The sequence below is a fragment of the Apaloderma vittatum genome, unplaced genomic scaffold (assembly GCF_000703405.1).
Source record: "Apaloderma vittatum isolate BGI_N311 unplaced genomic scaffold, ASM70340v1 scaffold8700, whole genome shotgun sequence".
Taxonomy (NCBI): Eukaryota; Metazoa; Chordata; class Aves; order Trogoniformes; family Trogonidae; genus Apaloderma; species Apaloderma vittatum.
The window spans coordinates 37,281-57,730 of NW_009692843.1; the positions used below are offsets into that span (position 1 = coordinate 37,281).

General features: G+C 42.2%; 1 protein-coding gene across 1 annotated transcript in view; it reads right to left on the bottom strand.

Annotated features, from left to right (window-relative positions):
- PCSK2 (proprotein convertase subtilisin/kexin type 2) overlaps window positions 1-11,819 on the bottom strand; it is a gene marked incomplete at its 5' end in the record, with an annotated part of 31,028 nt that extends 19,209 nt beyond the window's left edge. Inside the window, 3 exons of the mRNA XM_009870913.1 lie at window positions 1,068-1,243; window positions 4,037-4,125; window positions 11,743-11,819. Of these exons, the coding sequence (XP_009869215.1) occupies window positions 1,068-1,243; window positions 4,037-4,125; window positions 11,743-11,819 (342 nt within the window). The remainder of the gene's footprint in view (window positions 1-1,067; window positions 1,244-4,036; window positions 4,126-11,742) is intronic.
- Between the last annotated feature and the right edge of the window lie 8,631 nt (window positions 11,820-20,450).

The following is a 20,450-nucleotide window of genomic DNA, read 5'->3' on the forward strand; positions in this document are numbered from 1 at the left end:
AATGTGCTGCTCCCAGTGAGATGGTGATGAAGAGTGGGAGAAACTGGCACGAGTTAAGAGGAAGAAATAATTAGGGTGGAAAAATGAGTAATTGTGGAGCTCCCACACAAAACCACCTCAGGTATTCTGGAGAATTTCAGGACCTTTTCATTATGTAAATCCATCTACCATCAACTAAGGGGAGGAGGATCATTCCCTACAGCACCAGGAGCAGCTGTGGTTGTCCTGTGAGTTAAGAAGGATAAATAATTTGGATGGAAAAATGAGTAATTGTGGAGCTCCCATACGAAACCATCCCAGGTGTTCTGGAGAATTTCAGACCTTTTCATTATGGAAATCCATCTACCATCAACTAAGGGGAGGAGCATCATTCTCTACAGCACCAGGAGCAGCTGTGGTTGTCCTGGCTGTGTGACACAAAAGACATGGAGACAGAGCCGTGCAAGGTTTGGTTGGTTGTTTTAGACTGATTTGTTTTCTTTTTGAGTTGTGGTACACATTTTACCCAATCATCTAACAGATATTGATTTTGAGCATCTTTAACAAAGACCACAGGCTGTTCCTAGAAGGAGGTGGAGAGGTGGGAATAAACAAGGAGGCTCCTGTTCCTGGGGAATAATATTACTCCATGGACATCTGAACAGTTGCGGTTCAACCACAGCTGTAACAATGACTATGCACGAGTCACCTGAAAGACACTACAAATCCAAACCAACAATTAAATTGGTAGCACACCAAAACAGACAATGTGATGTCAGTAGTACAACTGATGTGTTTCATCCTGGGGACTATTTGCAGGATCAGGCTCTTCCATTTTGACTGTGACGGTGTATGAAATGCCTTTGTATGCTGACTGGAGATAAACTGAGTTCATTGCACGAGAGCACATTATCCTGAGACCACTTGCCACAATGCCACAATATCGCAGAGAACGTCAGCGGGCCCTGAAATACGCTGAAGTTGGGGTAGTTTGCACAACTGCGTTGTGTTCTGCAACATCTATGGGAAGATCACGTATTCCTAAGTCATTGGTATCAGTGCAAAATTATTTAATAAGATCGTTTTACCTTGTTCACGCCATCTGCCATCGCTTGCAGCGTTAGCTCTCTAGGTCCATCCACAGTCTTTCCATTATCAGTCGGTCCCCAGCTGGCACTATATATATCTATGACTTGAGGCATATGACTGATAGAGGAAGCCTCAATAATGTCCGTCATAAATGGCTGGTCGAGCATTCGAATACCTGTAGATTTAATCAACATAAACATGAATTATGCATTACCCAGCACAAGATGAAATCTCAGCACCTGCAGAAGTGCCCCAGTTACAGGTATTTTAATTCACTGGCAGTCTTACGCACTCAGTAATTCTGTGCTCGCCAATTCACGTTTCACCAGGGTGTGCTTACCCAGCACTTACACCCCCAGCCACAGCAAAGCAACGTGGCCCAGAAAGAGAAATTACTTTATTGTTAGCTTCCTAATTACACAGTATTTTCCATCTGCTATTTGAAAACACTTCAAAATAGTAGTATTCAGCAATCTCCACATTTCAATAATATATTTAAATGTATAATAGTATTTAAAATACTATCTTCTAACAGCTAGGAAAAAGGATTAACACTCCCTCCACTTCTAGTTTACGCTCAGTGATGCGTTGACACTTCATTACCTTTTCACATAATCTTTCTGTTTATTTTGGTTGTTCTCCAGAAGTTAGTCTGAGAGGGGAAACACACTACACAACGATTTCCTGGAAAAATATCATTGCGTCAACATGCAGATGCAATAGCAAAAATATAGCCAGTATTTGGAGGGAAAAGGCAAACTAAAACCTGCTCTCTTGAGCCCATACTGTAACAGAAATTGAGTTGGAGTTTAAATGATACAATCCTCGGACATGCCAACAAAAATCTTGAAGTGTTAACCCTAGGCAAGAACACACTAGACAACGATTTCCTGAAAAATATCATTGCGATGCAATAGCAAAAATATAGCCAGTATTTGGAGGGAAAAAGCAAACTAAAACCTGCTCTCTTGAGCCCATACTGTAACAGAAATTGAGTTGGAGTTTAAATGATACAATCCTCGGACATGCCAACAAAAATCTTGAAGTGTTAACCCTAGGCAAGTCAGAGAGTGACAAAGCAGCACAAGCTGTCACATCCATCACCTCCCACCTTTCCGTGGCCTTTGCATGAGACCTGAGTAAGCAGGGACACATTCCAACTCTCTTTTGTAGCCTTGAGTTGAAGTTCAGTTTTTCCCAACAGTTTTAGGACACAGATGGGACAGAAATCAATACCCACAGAGCCAAACTGTGAATGGCAGTGAGGGTGCTTTTACTACAGTCAATACAAAATGCATGTGCCAAACGTGAGCCTGGCAAAACTGGTATAAAGTTCAAACAGAAACCAGACCAAAGCTGGATATTCCTGATCTGCTAATTCAAGCTAGAAATAGCAAAGTCAATGAGTGAGAAATCCCACCACATGCTTGCAAAATGCAGATCAGCACTGAAACTACGGAATTAATTATTAATCCTGGGGAGAAGGGGGAACAACCGGAGGAGCCAAGACATCCGGTTTGACTTTAGGGCAAAAAAGAGGTGCAGGAAGCAAAAGACACGGTGTCGCAGATCCTTGGCTACCAACTCCCAGTTCCACCTGTAAATGTGGACCCCGAATGGTGTCAGCAGCTGACTTTTGGTTCTAATGAACTTCCACGTTCCCACTGACCACACGGTGGGGCTGCAGGTGCACGCTGTCCTCAGGCAGAAAAGGCAGCCACTGCCACAAATCTGTGGGGATTTTGCTACCAAGTGGGAAAGCCCGAAACATTATCTGTAGGCTGCTGGTCATCAGAAATGGCTTACACTTGAGTTTTAAGCAACCATCTTGAGTTATGCTGATAATCCAGATGCGATCCGGCCAGAATCTCAGGCTTCAGTTCACGTTCCTTGAAAAGTAGCTATTGCCAGAACGTGAATTTTGTGAAGTGTCCCATCCCTGAAGGCGACATTACTATTACTGAAGAAAGGGGGCAAGCACTAGACTTGCCTGGCCAAGTCTAACTCTCACTGGTATTTCTTGGGGTAACAGGTTAGCAAACATTGCTTGGTGCCTCTCTACAGTGGAGATTCAGCTTTTGACCTTGTAGGTGAAACGTAGCCTTTCCCAGATTCTTCTGACACCGCGGTGAAACAGGGACTGGCCAAGCAGAGCAGAGCTGCCCACGCACACACATTGTGAACCACTCCCGGGAAGGAATAGGTGCATCCACACCGGTGTTTTAGTGTGGATCAGGGAATGAAAGTGAAATTCATAAGCATCTACTTCTGCTTGCTGTGCTTTGGTTTCTCATCATGGAACAGTCTTAAGAGCGGGAAACCTGGATTTCCTCAGATTAAACTAAACTGACACATGCTGTCCACCAGTATAAGTCACCTCACGCACTGGATTCAGTCTAGCAGGGCAGACAGGAGCTAGTTAGATGTAAAAATACCCAACACACCCGAGGTGTGAATGCTGGGTGCCAGGCACCACTCATTTCATCCCGTGCATCTGCTCCTACCACTCTGCATCGCTTCTTAAAATAGAGGAAACCAACGACCGCAGAGATTTACAGCACTGCAGGCCCTGCCCTGCGAGAGCCTGAAGAATAAGAGCAGCACGGGATGTGCCTTTTCAAATAGTTTGTAAGTGCGGCAGGAATTTATATTTTACCTCCTGCAGAATGAGATTTCTCACAAATGATTCCGCAGCGACGCAGGGAAGAGGGGCTGAAAATCAGTATACAAACAGGAGTTGGCATAAGAAGCAGAGCTGTTCTCTGCAATGTTATTAAAGAGGCTGTATAAGGCCCTCGATTGAAAAGGCAAAGCCATGGAGAAATTCCTCTCCCCAGCTACTGTGAAAACTAATAAACACATGGCCACATGCCAACCTGCAGTCCTGGCATGGGCAACGCTCCCTGTCTCTGCAGGACAAGTTCTGCTTGAGGCACAGTGGTGTAAGGACCTTGAATTGCCACCATACCTGCCACTTTGGAGTTGTACGCAACTCCCACGCCACAGATGTTGTTGTTGGCAGCAGCAGACACCTCTCCCGCACACCTTGTCCCGTGGCTGCAAAAAGGAAAACAAAGACACCACGTGAAGCCTCGTCAATGCATGGGCTGAACTGAGCTGGGTCACTGTGATCTTGGCTTTGCCTCATCTTTGTTTTTGTCAGCTCCCGGTGCTTCAGAAGAAAACTGCTCCGTGACAAACCGCTGAGTGCTGTGCTTGGATACTCGGATGAGCTCATTCCTTCCTGAAGCAGGAAATAATCAACTTCCCCTCTGCAGTACGAGCGACGCTTGCTCTGAGGTTAACATGCATACTTAAGCTTCATTTAGTTATAAAGTTAGTCAGATCTTTTCTTTGTAACTCTGTGAAACAGGTTCTGCCTTGTGACCAACTATTCGTAGAAACGGGCCCTTGGCAGAACAGCGTTAAAAATGAGATCAGCATTAAGTCTTTTATCTTTGTGACTTGATAGCACAACACTCACTATTTTGAACTCCACAGAACTAAGCCTGATCGTCTTTTTTCTGGCCTGGCCAGCCAAGCCCAAAGCTGGCTGGACTCTAAGGGCACGTGCATCTCTCTCCTCCAGTGTCTAACTCCCAGGAGAGCTGACACGGTGCTCTGGCTGTCAGCTCATGGAGCTACTGATTTCTTCTCAAGTGGGAAACGTCTCTGCTCTGACACAGAGGTCCAGGTTCGGGCTGACACGTGGCATTTCAAGAACACTTGGCATCTCTGAAGTGCTTTACAGCTCTTAACGGAGACCCTTTAACTGGCAGTGGCTCCGAGACAGCCTTGCAGGAAGGCAGATTGCACTTTCCTTTCTCCTAATTCATCACAAAAATTAAACCACAGAGAAGATAAATACGGACAACGCAATCTAGTTCTAAAAAAAACCAGCACAGCAGCAGAGAAACTAGTGGAACCTGTGCTGCGGTCAGGTTTTTTGTTGAATCAATACGAATCCCTCCTACTGCTCACATCAATCGACTCTGTGCATTAAAACTGTCATTGCTCCTATAGCATGCGAAGGATTCACGCAATTAGCGGTGCTGTCTTATAAAGGCTATACAGGGTACCCCATGAACCATCCCGGGAGGCAGCAGAATTGCTTTGTTTTAATCATCTTTTTCTCTCTTTTTCTCTTTAAGCACCTCTGGCAAAGGTGCGTAACATTAATAAAGGGGTGAGAAGCAACACATTCTTCTTCCTGCTGCACTTGGCAGAAAAGATTTCAAAGGCAGCCGCACGAAAGGAAGTGACTGGCCTTGAATGTACACAACGTCTTGATCACGAAAAGGTGATGATCTCACGCGAATTCTTCTTACAAAGGGGGCAGAGAGTAGAGGGATACAGCTTTCTTATTCAGCTGATGGAGAAATTTCTTTCAACAATCGAGCAGGTTTTCCCTCATGCCCTTGTTCAAGGAACTGTGAAAAAAAATAAACTGTTGCTAGGCATTCATTACCTATCTACCTGTGGGCTAGCGACAAGCCACAGAGCAGAATAAATGGCCTTGTTAAAAAATTGTCTTCGCTGATGCTAGGGTGCAAAAAATTGGTGACACTGCCAGGTGAGCTCTTTCTCTCACAGAGGGAAAAACTATATTAGGACCTTCCTGGCGAAAAGATTTCATCAGACACCCTCTCCCCCACCTCGCCTCCCCAGCGCACTGGACTGCAAGTAGACCTATTCCAGCGGGTCAGGGTTTAGATACCGTTGCTGCTAACTGGAGAAAAAACCCCACATTCATACTAGAGGAAATGTATTTGGTTGAATTATTAATGGCAAATAGCAGATTTTTCCAATTTACCCCTATCTGCTGCTCATGTATCACCGACAAACCCATTGTGGTTTCTGTGAAGTGACCCATGTCACAGGCAAAAATCACAGCTTTTCTCTCCAATGTTCACCTCTTCACCCTTGTGCCAATGTTTAAAAGAATCACAATTAAGAGTATTTTCACCTATGAACAAGTTACTTCAAACGTAAATCACATATCAGCATGTGCAGCAAGTCATATATTAGCACGTACTGCAAATTTTCCATAAACATTATATAAATGTGAACATTTTACATGAACATTCATGTAAAACTAAGGTGAACATTCATTGAAAAACAGTTTTGCCTTCAGCTAGCTTAAATAACAAATCTGTACTAGTTACCAAAATTTCACTCTGCTTCGTCTTTGAAGTCTATTGTGGAAGCCCTTCTACCGACATACTTTTTTAGAAGAGTCAGAGGTGGCACAGATTTTCAATGCGGTTTCTTTTCATCGGCTTTGAAATGCTTCTGCAGACAGCAAAGAACAGAATCCACCCTTTCTAACCTCAGCTTTCCGCAGGGGAGGGCTACGCAGAGCTGCAGTCTCAGTAGCTGGAACATCCTGCCCAGCAGGTGGGACAACCTTGGCGAAGCACTGGAACAGGTTGCCCAGGGGAGTGGTGGAATCACCATCCCTGGAGGTGTTCAGAAAACGTGCAGATGTGACACTTTGGGACATGGTCTAATGGTCATGGCAGTGTTGGGTTGATGGTTGGACAAGATGATCTTAGAGGTCTTTTCCAACCTTCATGATTCTATGATTCTATCTTGAACCACTTCAGTCGCTTGAAGTGGGCAGCAGTAAAATATGCAAAGCTCAGAAGGATACCATCGTGGGGCAAACGCCATCTCCTTTTTACTCATGTGGCATTGTCAGCTTCTGAGCATCAGAGTGTTTTGCATAACGGAAAGGTTTCATGACTTTGGGGAACATGCCACTCTGCCTGCATCCAAACAAGCCAAGAACCAGCAGTGGTGCTGTGGCTCCTCCTTGACGCTCGGGTCGTAACACTGCAGGTAGAAAGAGCTGCTAAATCTGCTCATACAAATTCTCAATTATTATGTTGCTTCCATTGCATTGATTGAAAAATGAGGAGGAGGGAAGCAGGTGTTTTTATCCTGTTAATGAGCACTGTCTGGAAGCCAAGGGGAGTTCCTTCCTTGACTCAGTGGTGTTTTGTTTGGATCCGTAATAAGCAAAGGACATTTTTACCTCTCAAGAGTATGGGTTTCAAGATAGTGAATAGTTTTTGTCCAGCTAACTCTTATCTGAGTGAGAGAATATACAGAATACAAAGGCTATAGGAATGGAAATAATTATTGGTTATTTATACCATGGCAGAAATTGGTAATGCCCTGGTTCTGCATACTGACAACAAGAAACCAGAGGGCTGTACAGAAAGGCCAAGCTACTGCTGACTGGGTACCTCCGCACTGCACAATATGGTAGATGCCAAGGTCCTAAATGTGGTTCAGGAGGAGCGGGTGTGAAAAATCTCTGGCAGTTTCCCACACGGGTCCTAAAAACCACTCCGAGTGCTTTGGGGCTGCCTCTGCTTTTGGGAACAGGGCTTGGTTCAGGGTCCTTCATGCTCCCACAGGCTCAAATGCAGCTCTGCTTCATGTTGCACCCAGTGTTCCCTATCCTGGCTTGGCCCCCAAGCTGCGGGTCTGAACACAGTCAAGCTGTCAGTATGGCAAACATGGGAATAAAGTCCTTGGCTGCCCAGTCATCTACATGCCTCACCCTGTAACGGCAGCTCAATTGCTCGACTGCAATTCCTTGCCCGAGGTACCACACTCTCCCCTTCCAAAACCCACCCTGCTTGGTTTCATAGGCCAGTGGCTCTTAGATGGAAAGGCCAAAGTGTTTCCAGCAGCCTTAAAAAGCAGAAAGTGGAAGGAGAATCTGTGCTCACAAGCAGAGCAGCTGCGATTAATGAAATACTCCACGCAAAACACTCTCCTTCCTTTTCTTAAAGTCTAATGCCACTTTGCACATGCAGCTGGCAGCTCACAAAAGCGCCTTGGTTCATCTCTTTAAAAAACAGTCCTCTGCTTCTTGTTCCACAAAGCACTTGAATTGCTCACATAGAAATGTATTCTTTATGGAAAAAGGGATATTACGCTATCCCGTTTGGAGTCTGATTCTCCTGCATGCACAAAATTCAATGGGAGATACATCACTGACTGCAAAGTGAGCACAATGGAGCCCTTATTGCACATTTTCTGAGCGGCTTTCCTGTGCAGCTCCTCTATCCAGGCACACCTGTGCAGCTACACATACGGATAGACAGACTGTCACAGGCAGACAGTTGTAACTCACCAATAATAACAATAATAATTCAGGAGTCTGAAGTTATGACAATACCTTATATGTAAGCACATCAGCTTGATTACTAGTTTAGCAAAGAAATACAGAAAAACAGAGAAAACATAGTTACAACCACTGAACAGCTGGATGTGGTGTGTTGGTTTTCATCTTAGCCTGGAAAAAACTTAAAAATTTGCATCTTAAAGCCTTCTTAGAATCATAGAGTAATAGAACATTTTCAGCTGCAAGAGACCTTCTGGATCATGAAGTCCAACCTTTTCCTAGCCCTGTCAACACTAAATCATGTCCCTCAGTGCAACATTTACCCATCTCAGAAACACCTCCAGGGATGCTGACTCAACCACCTCCCGGGGCAGCCTCTTCCAATGCCTGACAACCCTTTCGGTAAAGAAATTCTTCCCAATACCCAGCGTGAACCTCTCCTGGCGCAACTTAAGGTCATTTCCCCGTGTGCCATCACTTGACACTAGGCAGAACAGACCAACCTCCACCTCGCTACAACCTCCTTTCAGGTAGTTGTAGAGAGTGAGAAGGTCTCCCCTCAGTCTCTTCTTCTCTAGGCTAAACAGCTCCAGATCCCTCAGCCTTTCCTCATAAGACTTTTACCAGCTAGGCAGCCCAACTCTCTACCCTCTCCAGCACCTCAATATCCCTCTTGTAGCGAGAGGCCCAAAAACTCAGCACAATAATCGAGGTGCAGCCTCACCAAAGCTGAGTACAGGGGATTTTTTATTTTTTTTTCAAATTAAGGAGATATATATGTATTCACTTTACAAAGAGGGCGGTATTAATTGCAATAGCTCCACTTATAGACAAAGATGTCGTTATACATTATAGTGGTGAATGGCTCAAACCTTTACCTTGATTTGCTCTTAAAAATGTGTTTGCACCACTTCAGCTTTCATTATCTGAGTAAATAGATGTCCTTGTTCCGCCACCGAGATTAAAAATCCCTAATAAAGGTATAGCTGTGTGCTATGTATTCACCAGCATTCACCTTCTCATTTCCCTGTGCTGTTTCCCTCTCCCCGCCCAATTCAAAATAGTCTGTCCTCTGGGTTAGGGTTAAACTTATATACAGCCTCCATTAAAACACAATTAGTGATAATTCTAATGCCCTTTTGAAGCACAAGAAGAGACACTGATTTGTGCATACAGAAGTCTCAAGTTCAAATCTGTTAAAAAAAGAAAAAGCCATTTTTAAGTCAGGTTGGCATTTACATATTGCCATCAGATATTTAGATTCTTGAACTGTGCAGGCAGGAAAGGGCTGCTTTACTGCATGCATTGCTCCCACAGTTTACCTTGCAAGGCAGAAAATTCCCTCTCTCTACAAAGAAACCTCAAGGTTCATGACAAAGAATGCTATACTTGCCAGGTACCAATTTTGGGGGCAAAGAATAACGAAGGAAATCTGCAAAGCAATTTCTGCATTGCTTTTCTCCTCCTGACTTGAGCTCCCCATCTCCACAAGAAAATAAAAAAAGTTGCAGCTCTCTGAAAACCTGAATCATGTTGTTCTCAGATGGCGACCATGCTACTCACCCTTGACTCTTGGCTTGGGTCCCTGAAGTTAGCCAGAAGCCCCCGGGGCCAGAAGCCACAAGCCTTGCCACATCCAGGGTGTTTGAGGCCCATTTTAAGAGGAGGTAACTCTGCCTCCAGGGCCACTTACAGAACGTGCGAGGACAACGAGCTGTGGCCCACTACAAAACAGTGGATAGCAGCACACTCGGTGTTAATGGGGCTTGGCAGAATACACTTATTTTTATGAAGCTCCACGCTAAAAATGACAGAAGCTACCATTACCCACTAAAGTAAAATTTAATTTTCCTCTGTGCTGCTCCAGAGCTAAGTGATATCTTTCTCCTACAAAGATCCTCTGCATAAATAAAGTGAGAAAGGCAGCAGACCTTCACAAATTAGAGCCCTAGTCTTTCTCTGGCTTTCCATTCACTAATTGGATTCATATTAGTTTAAAAGTGTCAGATGCCCTTTCCCAAAATGAAGGACAAATCTCACTGGCATCTTGCTGTGGCTGAAAAACGACAGGACCACAAAGGAGAGCATCCCAGCTCCTAAATCCATTTCATCCATCCCAGGAAGCTCAAGTCTGAGGTGGAAGCACAGCTGCTCCGCTTCTTTGTTGTGTCCCTCTGATAGAGCTAAAATTGATTTCTTAAGAAAATCCCCCCCAAAAAATCTCCATACAAAACTTTGAGGCCATCCATACAGATATATTAAGTTAAAGATGAAAACTGTATTAAATAGGCTTGAAATATTTTCTGGTAAACACTTAGACTGAGCCCTGAAACCTTTCAAAGTCTTCAAATCCTCAGCGGTGCTGCTACGTAAATGCTGACAACACTAGTTATATTTACATCTAGAAGACATTCGAAAATTTCACTTGAAAATATCCTGAAACAATTTTTTGCAAATCCAAGGGAGACCCTGCCTGAGACCCCGAGGAGTATGCTGCAGAGCCAGAGATGCAGGACACTGAGATCATCAGGTAATAAACACACCTTCTAGGTGTGCCTTGGACTCTGCACCCTGGATTACACCAACATCTCATCAGGAGCCTGCCAGAAAGGGCTTTTTCATGGGACAGCTGCAGAAATTTGGGCACGTGTTTTTTAAAAAAACTGTAGAAACATGTTTGTGTACCATTTTAAGACAAAATGAGTTTAAGGAAACAAAAGAAGTCACACTTTCTAAAATCCAAAGCTTTTTCTTTTCAACCATTCTTATTTATACCATACCTAGAGGACCAGACCTTCTCCTGCATAAAACCGGCTAAGTTCAGAACATATTGAAGGGTGGGTCTTGGGCAATCACGATGTGTTCAGGAGAAATAACACGACAAGCACAGCTGCAGGTTTATAAACACAACAGAACAGGTTCTCACTCAGTCAGTGCATGTGGACTTTAATTCCTCCAGCAGCCAGAAATATCTGAGAATCAGCCCTGAAATGCTACCCATGTACACCGTCCTTAAATCAAGGTGAAGTGACAGATGATTCAGAACTTTATGTAAGATTTAATTGTTTTTAAACTGCTCATTGTACACCATGCTGCTTTTCTGCCTTCTTAGTCTATAATCAGATGAAAAGACTTTTTTACCCCCTGAAGCCTTTTCCTGTCTCCAGCTTACTCCCTTTATAATTAGCTAACAGTGAGACTGCCTCAGTAGGTTGGAAACCAGTCTATACAGATTTGGATTATCATAAAGTCCTAGGATAGTTGACAGAAAAAGGTATATGGCTCTCACTCTTTGAAACAACCTAAACACATACTCTTCTAAAGCCGCAACTTCATTTATAAACTATTTAGAGGTTACCTAAAAAAAAAACGAAGTCATAAGTAAACTGATTTTCAAGTAGTAGGGAGACTGTAGCTTGTGTTCTGTCAATCACTGAATTGAGCAGAAAATAGGCATTCCACAAATACCAGCAAATATTGAATTATTTTTAAGAAAACCCAAGTGAAGAGCAAGCTGATAAAAAGCCATTTACCTGTTAAACCAGTCATCTGTATAGCGGGGGTAGGGGTAGGGATCATTACTGCTGAAGTCATAGCTGGCTTTGGCATTCTGCAAAACACAGAGAAGTTCAGTAAGTCGGCAGGAAGACAGACACGCAGGGCAAAGCGGAACACAAGTTGAAGAAGGAGCTGAGAATCATTAGCAAACTTAGTCATAGGATGAATCATAGACTTTTTGGGGATGGAAGGGACCTTTAAAGGTCCTCTTCATTCTGTGAGATCCATCTAGACGCAAACCGGTCCCTGTTGTGCTGTCCCATTTCCCACACCTGCAAGCCTGTGGAAAGATGTTTTCTGGAGTGCAAAATCTCCTGCAGACCGTTAGTATTTTCCTGTGTGGCTAATTGTGAGGCGGTGTGAAAGCTCAGGTTACAAGCAAGGGACTATTCACCGATACTTCCAAGAGTATTTAGGTGTTTTGCTGCTTGGTGTGGCAGGACAAAGGTTAAATCCTGTTTTCAAAACAGTCGTGGAAGTCACCAGATGCTCAGGTCTTCCATCACTCAATTAGTTTTTAAAAACGTTATTCGTAGTATTACAGTAGTCAGATTTCTAAAAGCATTTAAATGCCCAAGAATGTAAATTTCTCAAAATTCTAATGTGAAAACTGCATTAATGGTCAGCACATATGCCTAAAAATCCCTTTGCATATTTTCTTGGTTCTTTGAGCAGCTTCGCAAATGCAGCTTCCAGGCGCTTTTGAAAATGTCATCCCATGTCTCTGCTTTTCATATAAATCTAAATCATTTTGCCCTATCAGCAGAGTTAAGGACACTCAGCAACTTTGTGATGCTATATCTGAGAAGCAAATGGAAAGTTTCAGAAAGTCAAGTGCCATTTTCTTTCTTCTCGCCTAATGAAAAATTAAATAAAGGGTGACTGAAAATTAAGCTTTTAAAAATATTTAGAAGCTTCCTCTCAAGTGTATGTTCACAATGTTTATATTTTAATAAACACCACACTCAAGGAACAGAATTATGTTAATTCTTAATTAATGTGTACTTGTATTCTTTTTAAGATTTGGCTGAGGCATGCTATTGAAGATAATTTGAGACTTGCGTATGAATAGATTTGCTCCTAAAAACATTCCCCTTCAGCAGATTCTCGGTTCCCGGGGTACAGGAATAGACAGTCCATTGGTAGCACCAAAGTCTCTGAGTTTTGGATTCAAATGCTCCAACTCCCAAAAACTTGTGGTAGAATGAAATGGGCACAACATTGTCCTTGATCCTTGGAGGATAAAACAAAGTATCTTTCCAGTTAAGGTACGGTGATTATTTTTTTTATGATCATTTCAGAAAGCCTGGCTGCTTATATTCAGTACGGGTAATAAATATTTGGTAGCATTTGGATGGAGCAGAACTTCGCAGAATGCTGATTATGTGGCTTGATGCTGTTCTCCAGCTCAGACATAGGTGAATCCCTTTGTGAGGATCCTTATTGATCTCTCCATATTTCTAAACCAAGGCCCTGATTTTCAGCCTGAAGATGCCTTCCAATAACCTTAGGGATAGCCACAAATTCTCAGTGCTTCTGTACCCAGGCGCATGTTTAATTTACCTCTTTTAATTACCACAACTGCTTAAACAGCACTTTGAATAGCACGGATTTGTATGGGCTAAGAGTAAACAAAACATAACTTTTCAAGCCAGGAGAAGTAGCGGAACTTTATAGTGGTCTATAAATCATGAATAGCGCAGAAAAGGTAGTCAGGGAGTTGTTATTTACTACTCTTCATAAAACAGGAACTAGTAGGAATCCATAGAAATTACCAGGGGCGAGATTTAGAAGCAGCAAAAAACAAGAAGTACTTTTCCACAGGATACGTAATGAGTTACAAAATTCACTGCCGCCCAGCAATACAGAGGTTAAAAGCCTGAACAAAAAATCAAAGTGGTTAGACAAATTAACCGAAGACAAATCTGTGCTTCCTCCTTCTCCAGCCAGTGAATGTTAGAAGGTCATAATCAGGTAGATACCCCACAGTCTGACCTGGTGACCGTGTTCCTCCCCAAGCATCCACCACTGGTTGCTGTTGGAGGCAGGACCCTGAGCTGGAAGACTTTGGGTCTCACCCAGTAAGCCTGGCAAAAGCCACGAGGCACAGAAATCCCACCTTACTGCAACAGTGGAACCTCAGATTCTGCAGTGTCCAGGAGAACCGTGACGAGGATTTGTGCAAGGTGCCAGATTTCATCGAATAAATAGCAGTAAAAAGAATGAGCTTATCATGGGAAGATCCAGTCCTGTTCTTTATTTATGAGTGCAGTATCTACTCCTAGCAGGACAAGCTAGAGAACCACATCCTATGGTGAAGTCAAAATAGAAATGACGACTCTCTTCGAGTAATTTAATTAGCAGATAAAACCTACTCTGTCAAAGAGTCTAGCTTGGCATCCTTTGGAGAAATATGCATTTCAATCACACTTTAAGGAAACTTTCTTATAGTACTGCCTTGGAATAGACACAGCCTGGAAACTCTACAAATTGCAAATGACTAAGCTCAGTTCCAGTGATTTCAGACCATTTCTTTCAGGCAGGTATGGTCTAACTCAGTGCTAAATTTAATTAGTTCAATATATCACCAGCCTCTTATTCAGACAGAACTTCTGTTTTCACTCTAAAGACATCATACAAATGAGAACTTAAACTGAGACGTGGGTCAGCTGTAGTTTCTTTCCCATGTAGAAGAAATGTAGTCCTATCTACATAGACCCTAAGCTCAAATGGGGTCTGGTGAGTCTGATTTTTTTGGGACATCATAAGACATGCAAGCACGTTGTGGTAGTTATTAACTGCTCTCGACTCCAGAATTCCCTTGCGCAAAGAATTATGGATGGAAAAGCCCTTCTAGCTGTGCAGATGCACCACTCAGGTCCAGAGCAGTGACAGGCAAAGCGATTCCAGCGTGATTTAGCCACCCTAGAGCAGACTGCAGCTCTGCTGTATGTCCACGTAGCCAAAAGCCAACTTATGGAAAGGTTGCTTTAGGCAGGCTAGAAACAAAGTTGTGCAGTGCTCTTTCACATCCCATAGCTCTTATTCGCTTGATTTTTGGATCACTGTACTCAAAGGAAAAAGAAATTTAATGTAGCAGGAACCATCCGCAAAGTGCAAAATTAAGAAGAATTCTTGGAAGGAAAAGAACTGCTGACTGCGGAATTTATTTTCATTTGAGAAAAGATAGCAAGTTTCAGCTTCGTGAAGGAATACTCTGCCCACGCTATGGAAGCAGTGGAACGGGTAATGAAACAGCAGTGACAGGTACAAATGGACTGCTTCGAGCTCCTAATTCAAAGATCAAACCCCAAATATCTAAGCCTCAACTTTCTTTTTTGTATAAGCATAAACCAGTGACAAATGAGTTTCAACACTGGACCAAAAAGGGAACTGCTTCAGTGGACAGCTAAAATATTTCATCTTGTGTTTTGGGAAGTGAATATTAAAATCTGTGGTGCCCTTTTCCTCCATGGGCTGGACTCCTCAGTATGCAGCAAGAGGGAATTTATTGCTAAAACAGAGATTTAATCTCGATAAAAACCTGGGAGGCAGCAACCAAAACCAACGCGAATGAGGATCTGCAACAGCACACTGAAATAAAAACATTTTGCTTTTCAATTCAAGAGATCCAGCTTCCAGTTTTAATGGCAAACTACTGGCAGTTGCTTCCCTTAGACTTGGAAGTGTCTAATACTTGGGTTTCAATATCTAAGGTAGTTGTGTGGGTTTTTTTCTCTGGGGAGCAAACCAAGCCATCAATCTTGGGCAGCAATCAGTCTAGCCTTAGACCGATCATTAGGCATAGAGTGCTAGAACGAGGTCAGTCCTATCCCACGTGTTCAATCAAGACCAGCTCACTGCTGCAAAACAATTTCAATGTGATGTTTATCAGTCACCATCTATACACGACTACTTATAAAGAATGTCTAGTATATAATAAAAACGCTATTACAGAGATAAAGGGTATTGTATTTTAAAACATATCCCTACTTTTGCTTTCTAGCCTCTACCCCTAACAAGATGCTAACAGAAGAGCACTGGATTAGATTATAAGATTCATTTATTAAGTAACAGCTTGTATACCAAGGTGTATAAATTTCAGCTTTCCTTAAAAATAAGCTTAGACTGGCATTTTCAAAGGATTGCCCTATACTTTTTAATACATGCAGTAAAATCCTCTGTGTAAAATATTCATTACGTGAAATACGACAACAACAATAAATCAGCTGTCCCATGTGCTGCTCCGATCTGTAATAAAATTATGTACCTTCAATAATGCAGCAAGCCTCTGGAGCATAATTCCCACAGACATCTCTATTTCCCTGTAACTCAAGACGTGCCTATGCTCACATGTTAGTCCAGGAGACAAACAACTGAAGAAACATGTCCTGCTGGTCTCAGTCTGATTCTATTCATGAAGTTAAAGCGATGGTGAATTTAGCCCAGAGATTTGTATCTTTTAAAAGGAGAGAAACATTTTTAACACAGGTGGCATCTGGTGTTACCCTCTTCAGGCAACTGCACATTCTTAGAGATCTGAGGCAGAAAGATACCTTTTGCTTATTTGATTTCTTTACCCATCCAAAGAGCGAGCAAACCCCTGGGCTCCAATTACAACATGTAACATCTGGGAGAAACTGTATTAAAATAGCACGGAATATCATGTGGCGGAAGATTCTGTTTTGTATACACAAGCTTAAGAAAGCGGAAGATGCTCACCAGGAGGTGAAAAAGGAGGCAACACGATATTTTGCCTGGCAAAGGTGCTATAAGGCTTAAAAGGTCATTAATGAAAAACAGAGGCACTACTGCTAAGTCAGTAGTCACACAGTGAGTTCTCTCCTCTCTGCCATGGGAAGTTTGCAGTTCTATTTTGCTTTGGTTTGTACTTTTTTTTAAAATGGAAATGAAAAAAAAAAACCCTGCAAGTTCTTAAATAGGTCTGCCTCTGCACGAACTAATTTACATGTCCTATATCACTACCCAGCAAATTCAGAGCTGCATTCAAGACCTTGTCAACACCAAGAGTATATCCACAAAGTAACGGGCTGCTTCAAAAACATTAACCTTAAAGAGCAAATTCACTGCCAGTGAATACTGTCATCTCCCTCCAGAAGCATAAGCCTTTTACTCAGTTCTTACAGTACATCATAAAAATAAAAATACTCAGCCAGACACCAGACAGATCTTGAATAATGAATAAAGGAGCAGCCCACTTCTCTGCCATCCTCCTTTTCAAAACAGTCACCAAATAATACATCAGAGCATCATTTCAAATGGGTGGAATAGAGAAGGGTGCTGGGCCCTGAATAACATGTGAGATGCCCACACGCCTTTCCGATATTCTAGCGTCAGGTATCACTAGAGGCAATGCTTGGCCACAGAAAGAGCAAGTACTGAGCACATCGCAGCGGTGATTTCGTTTTGTAGTTACCACTGAAAAAGCTTGTACTTCCATTTCCTTAACACTCACCAAGCATCTGGGGTTAGGTCAACAGAAAAACTGGTGGGATTACAGCCAAAAGAGGATAAACTGACTACAAACAGCAGGTGACTACTGCGTAATTTAGAACAGTAAAAATAGTTGAGATAAGCAGTAACAACTCCAATAACTCAGGATTTATAGGAAGACAAGTTGTCTGTCCCACCTCTAATGTAACTTGTATTTTGCAAAGCTGAAACTTTCTCACTTCTTAGGTTTAAAAGCAAATAAATAAACAATGTAGTTAAAAAAACCCTGGAGTCTCATGTTGACATTTACACTGACCTTCTTCAAGGTAGCATTATTTTCAAATTTCACAGTTACAAAGAAAAACAGCTTCACTGAGATGATCTTACACTGTGTTCTTTTTCTATATTTAACAGATTTCTTTTGTCAAGTAACCAAACATCTAAATATCATTTGGCACTACAATGCCACAAACCTCCTTGATTAGTTTTTTATTACTTTTTTTTTCCCCACTAACTTCCTTCTTACTTGCTCTCTAGACAAAATAAGAAAACGACCATAAGTGACATCGCTGACTCTTCAGCATGTGAGCATCTTCAAAATGAAAAGCTGCAGCTAAACAAACTCTTTATTTCACCTACGGATAACACACCTGGGCAGTACAGCAGTGATGGATACCACACAGGTAGATTTAAGCACAAACTTTTTCCAGCTTCAAAGAACAGAAGAAATTATCAATTCCATTCTTAGGTACCAAGACCCCTGAAGGTTTTGACAGTAAACAAAAGTCCAAATGCATCCAGCTCAACGCCATCTAACTCTCTGCAGCTGTTTGCTAACGCTTGGCTCGGATAAACAGGGCAAACAAAGAAAAATAAATAAATCACAAAGACTCAGAGAAAATTTGGGCTGCACAGAATTTTTAAGAAGTGGAGAATGACGTATTTATTTTTACTAACAAAGTTTTATAACTAAGACTAGCTTACTGAAATACCCTCTGTTTCCTCTCCCCTGCAACTTCACCTGAAATAGGAAAAAGTGTGAGAAACTGAGGCAGGCAGGAGACTTTATTAAAAAGCAAACAGCCAAATGAACTTGTGCTTATAAGTGAGAGGTTGCTTCACAATTCACCTTGGTATTCTTAACCTTCAGGCTGACGTGGAAGAAACCTAAAGCACATCACCAGTTGTTAATTACTCAGAGCCAGAGCTCCGAAGGCAAAAGCAAGTTAACCTACCAAAAAAAATACACCTACTTCTGCTCAGCTAAACATTCTTTAATTTTCAGAGGGAGTGCACAAGAATCTTTAACCTGCACCTACAACATACTGAGGGGGTACTGAATGTTCATAGGGAGGCACATTGCTAAGACAACTAAATTAGTAAAATAGAGCTCAATTAAGCAACTAATTACTGACAAAGATTTTCAGGGCAAGTAGTAAATTTAAACTTTAAAGTTTCAAGTCTATGGAATGAACTTGATTTCTTTAATTCGGGGAGGGGGAAGAAAAAACTGGCATCTGAGTGGCTAGAGCTAGATGAGTCATTGGATTATTTTATTTTAAGAGCAAATGCAAATGGTGCAATGGCCTTTACTGAAAAATACTCTGAATATCCATTCCATCTAGCTTCAGTATTCCACTTGATTAAAAAACTGGCCCACATGCCCTTTCCAATACATGAGTGTTTCCTCCCTTCAGATACTTCGATTATGTATTAGTGAGACCTACTGAAGTTGAGAGAATAACAGAGGTATAAAGCTGGCAGCAGAGAAAGGAGGTTCAGGTCCGTTATTCTTAGTTATAGTTGTGTAAGAAAGAACTGACAAGTTTGTCGGGACATGAAATATGCGCTGGGTGCTGAGCTGCAGGCAAGGTTGTGTTTACAGTGTTTTAATGGCAGCCAGCACCTACAGTCTCCTGGAGGGATGAGCTAGAAGAGAAGAGGAGCTAAGACCTCTGGCTGCTGTCAACGTGCAGGAATACTGGACGTGCTATAACGTGTCACAAAACAAACTCGGCAGGGTACTTAGGGTGACCACTTTAACAGGTTACATCAATTTACTGCGACAAGACAGGCAAGCTGCAGCTCTACAAAGAGGGAAATAAAAGTGGGGGTGACATGGTTTGGGGACTTAGCTACGAGAGACAGACCTGGTCCATGGTGGTTACAGAGAGGGGAGGACAATGAGAGCTATGTTGGTGATACAGAGGAACTGCAAGTAGGAACAGATGAGACAGAAAAATTGTTGGGTATTTCCCTTCTGGCAGGTTTCTCAGCTGACAAGAGAAGAAACCATTAACATCTGCTCAGCCTGTGTTTCACGCATGAATATGGAAGAAGGTGAATGGACACGAAAAGTGACGTAGGTGAATCAAAAGGAGGTAAAAAATTCAGAGAAGAGACTCAAACCCTATAATGCAAACCATTACCTACATTTCTTTTGTCACAAAAAGCATACACGAGTTGATTTAGATGCCTTAGAGCTAAAAGGTCTTGAAGATCTACTCTGTTTTATTCCAGTTGCATGCTGACCTCATTAGCATAGTTTAAGAACATCACAGGAGTGTATTAATAATGTGACTAATATCTGTCAAGACATGCTGGGTTCTCAGGAATTTTAATGGATCAATTTATATGCTGATGCATTAATTAAAAAGTTTGCATTGTTTATTCCATGTGGAATCAGCAAAAACACTGGACCGCTAAATCCAAAATTTCAGTGAAAGAAGAAACCTTCAGAACAGACATCCTCATGAAAATCTACAAATACGACATTTTGCGAGGGTTTATGCTTTTAAAACGTTCATGATCATTCCAGGTTCTTCTCTTAAAGATTAGTATAGTTGATCACAGCAATTTTTTTAACAGTAATTTACTGGATCTGTACGTTTAAGAAATGCCCCAGAGATCATGAACTGAAAGGTTCACAATTGCATCACTCAGACATGGTATCGTTGTTGACTCATTTTGCAACCGAGTTAAATGCCACTGAATTAAAGTGATTTAGTTTCTCACAAGAAGTAATTGAAATTATGAAGTCCTTGCACATAGCACAGCCTTTGCGCTCTCCTTTGTACACATTCAAGAGAGATTCACCTCCTTTAATAAAACCCAGACCACAACGTGCCTGCAGAACATTTCCAACAATCCTCAATCCACACGAAGGCTTATGAGAAAGGCCAGCACAGGGAACATGTGCCTGAGTATGCACTACCACATCCAGTTAATT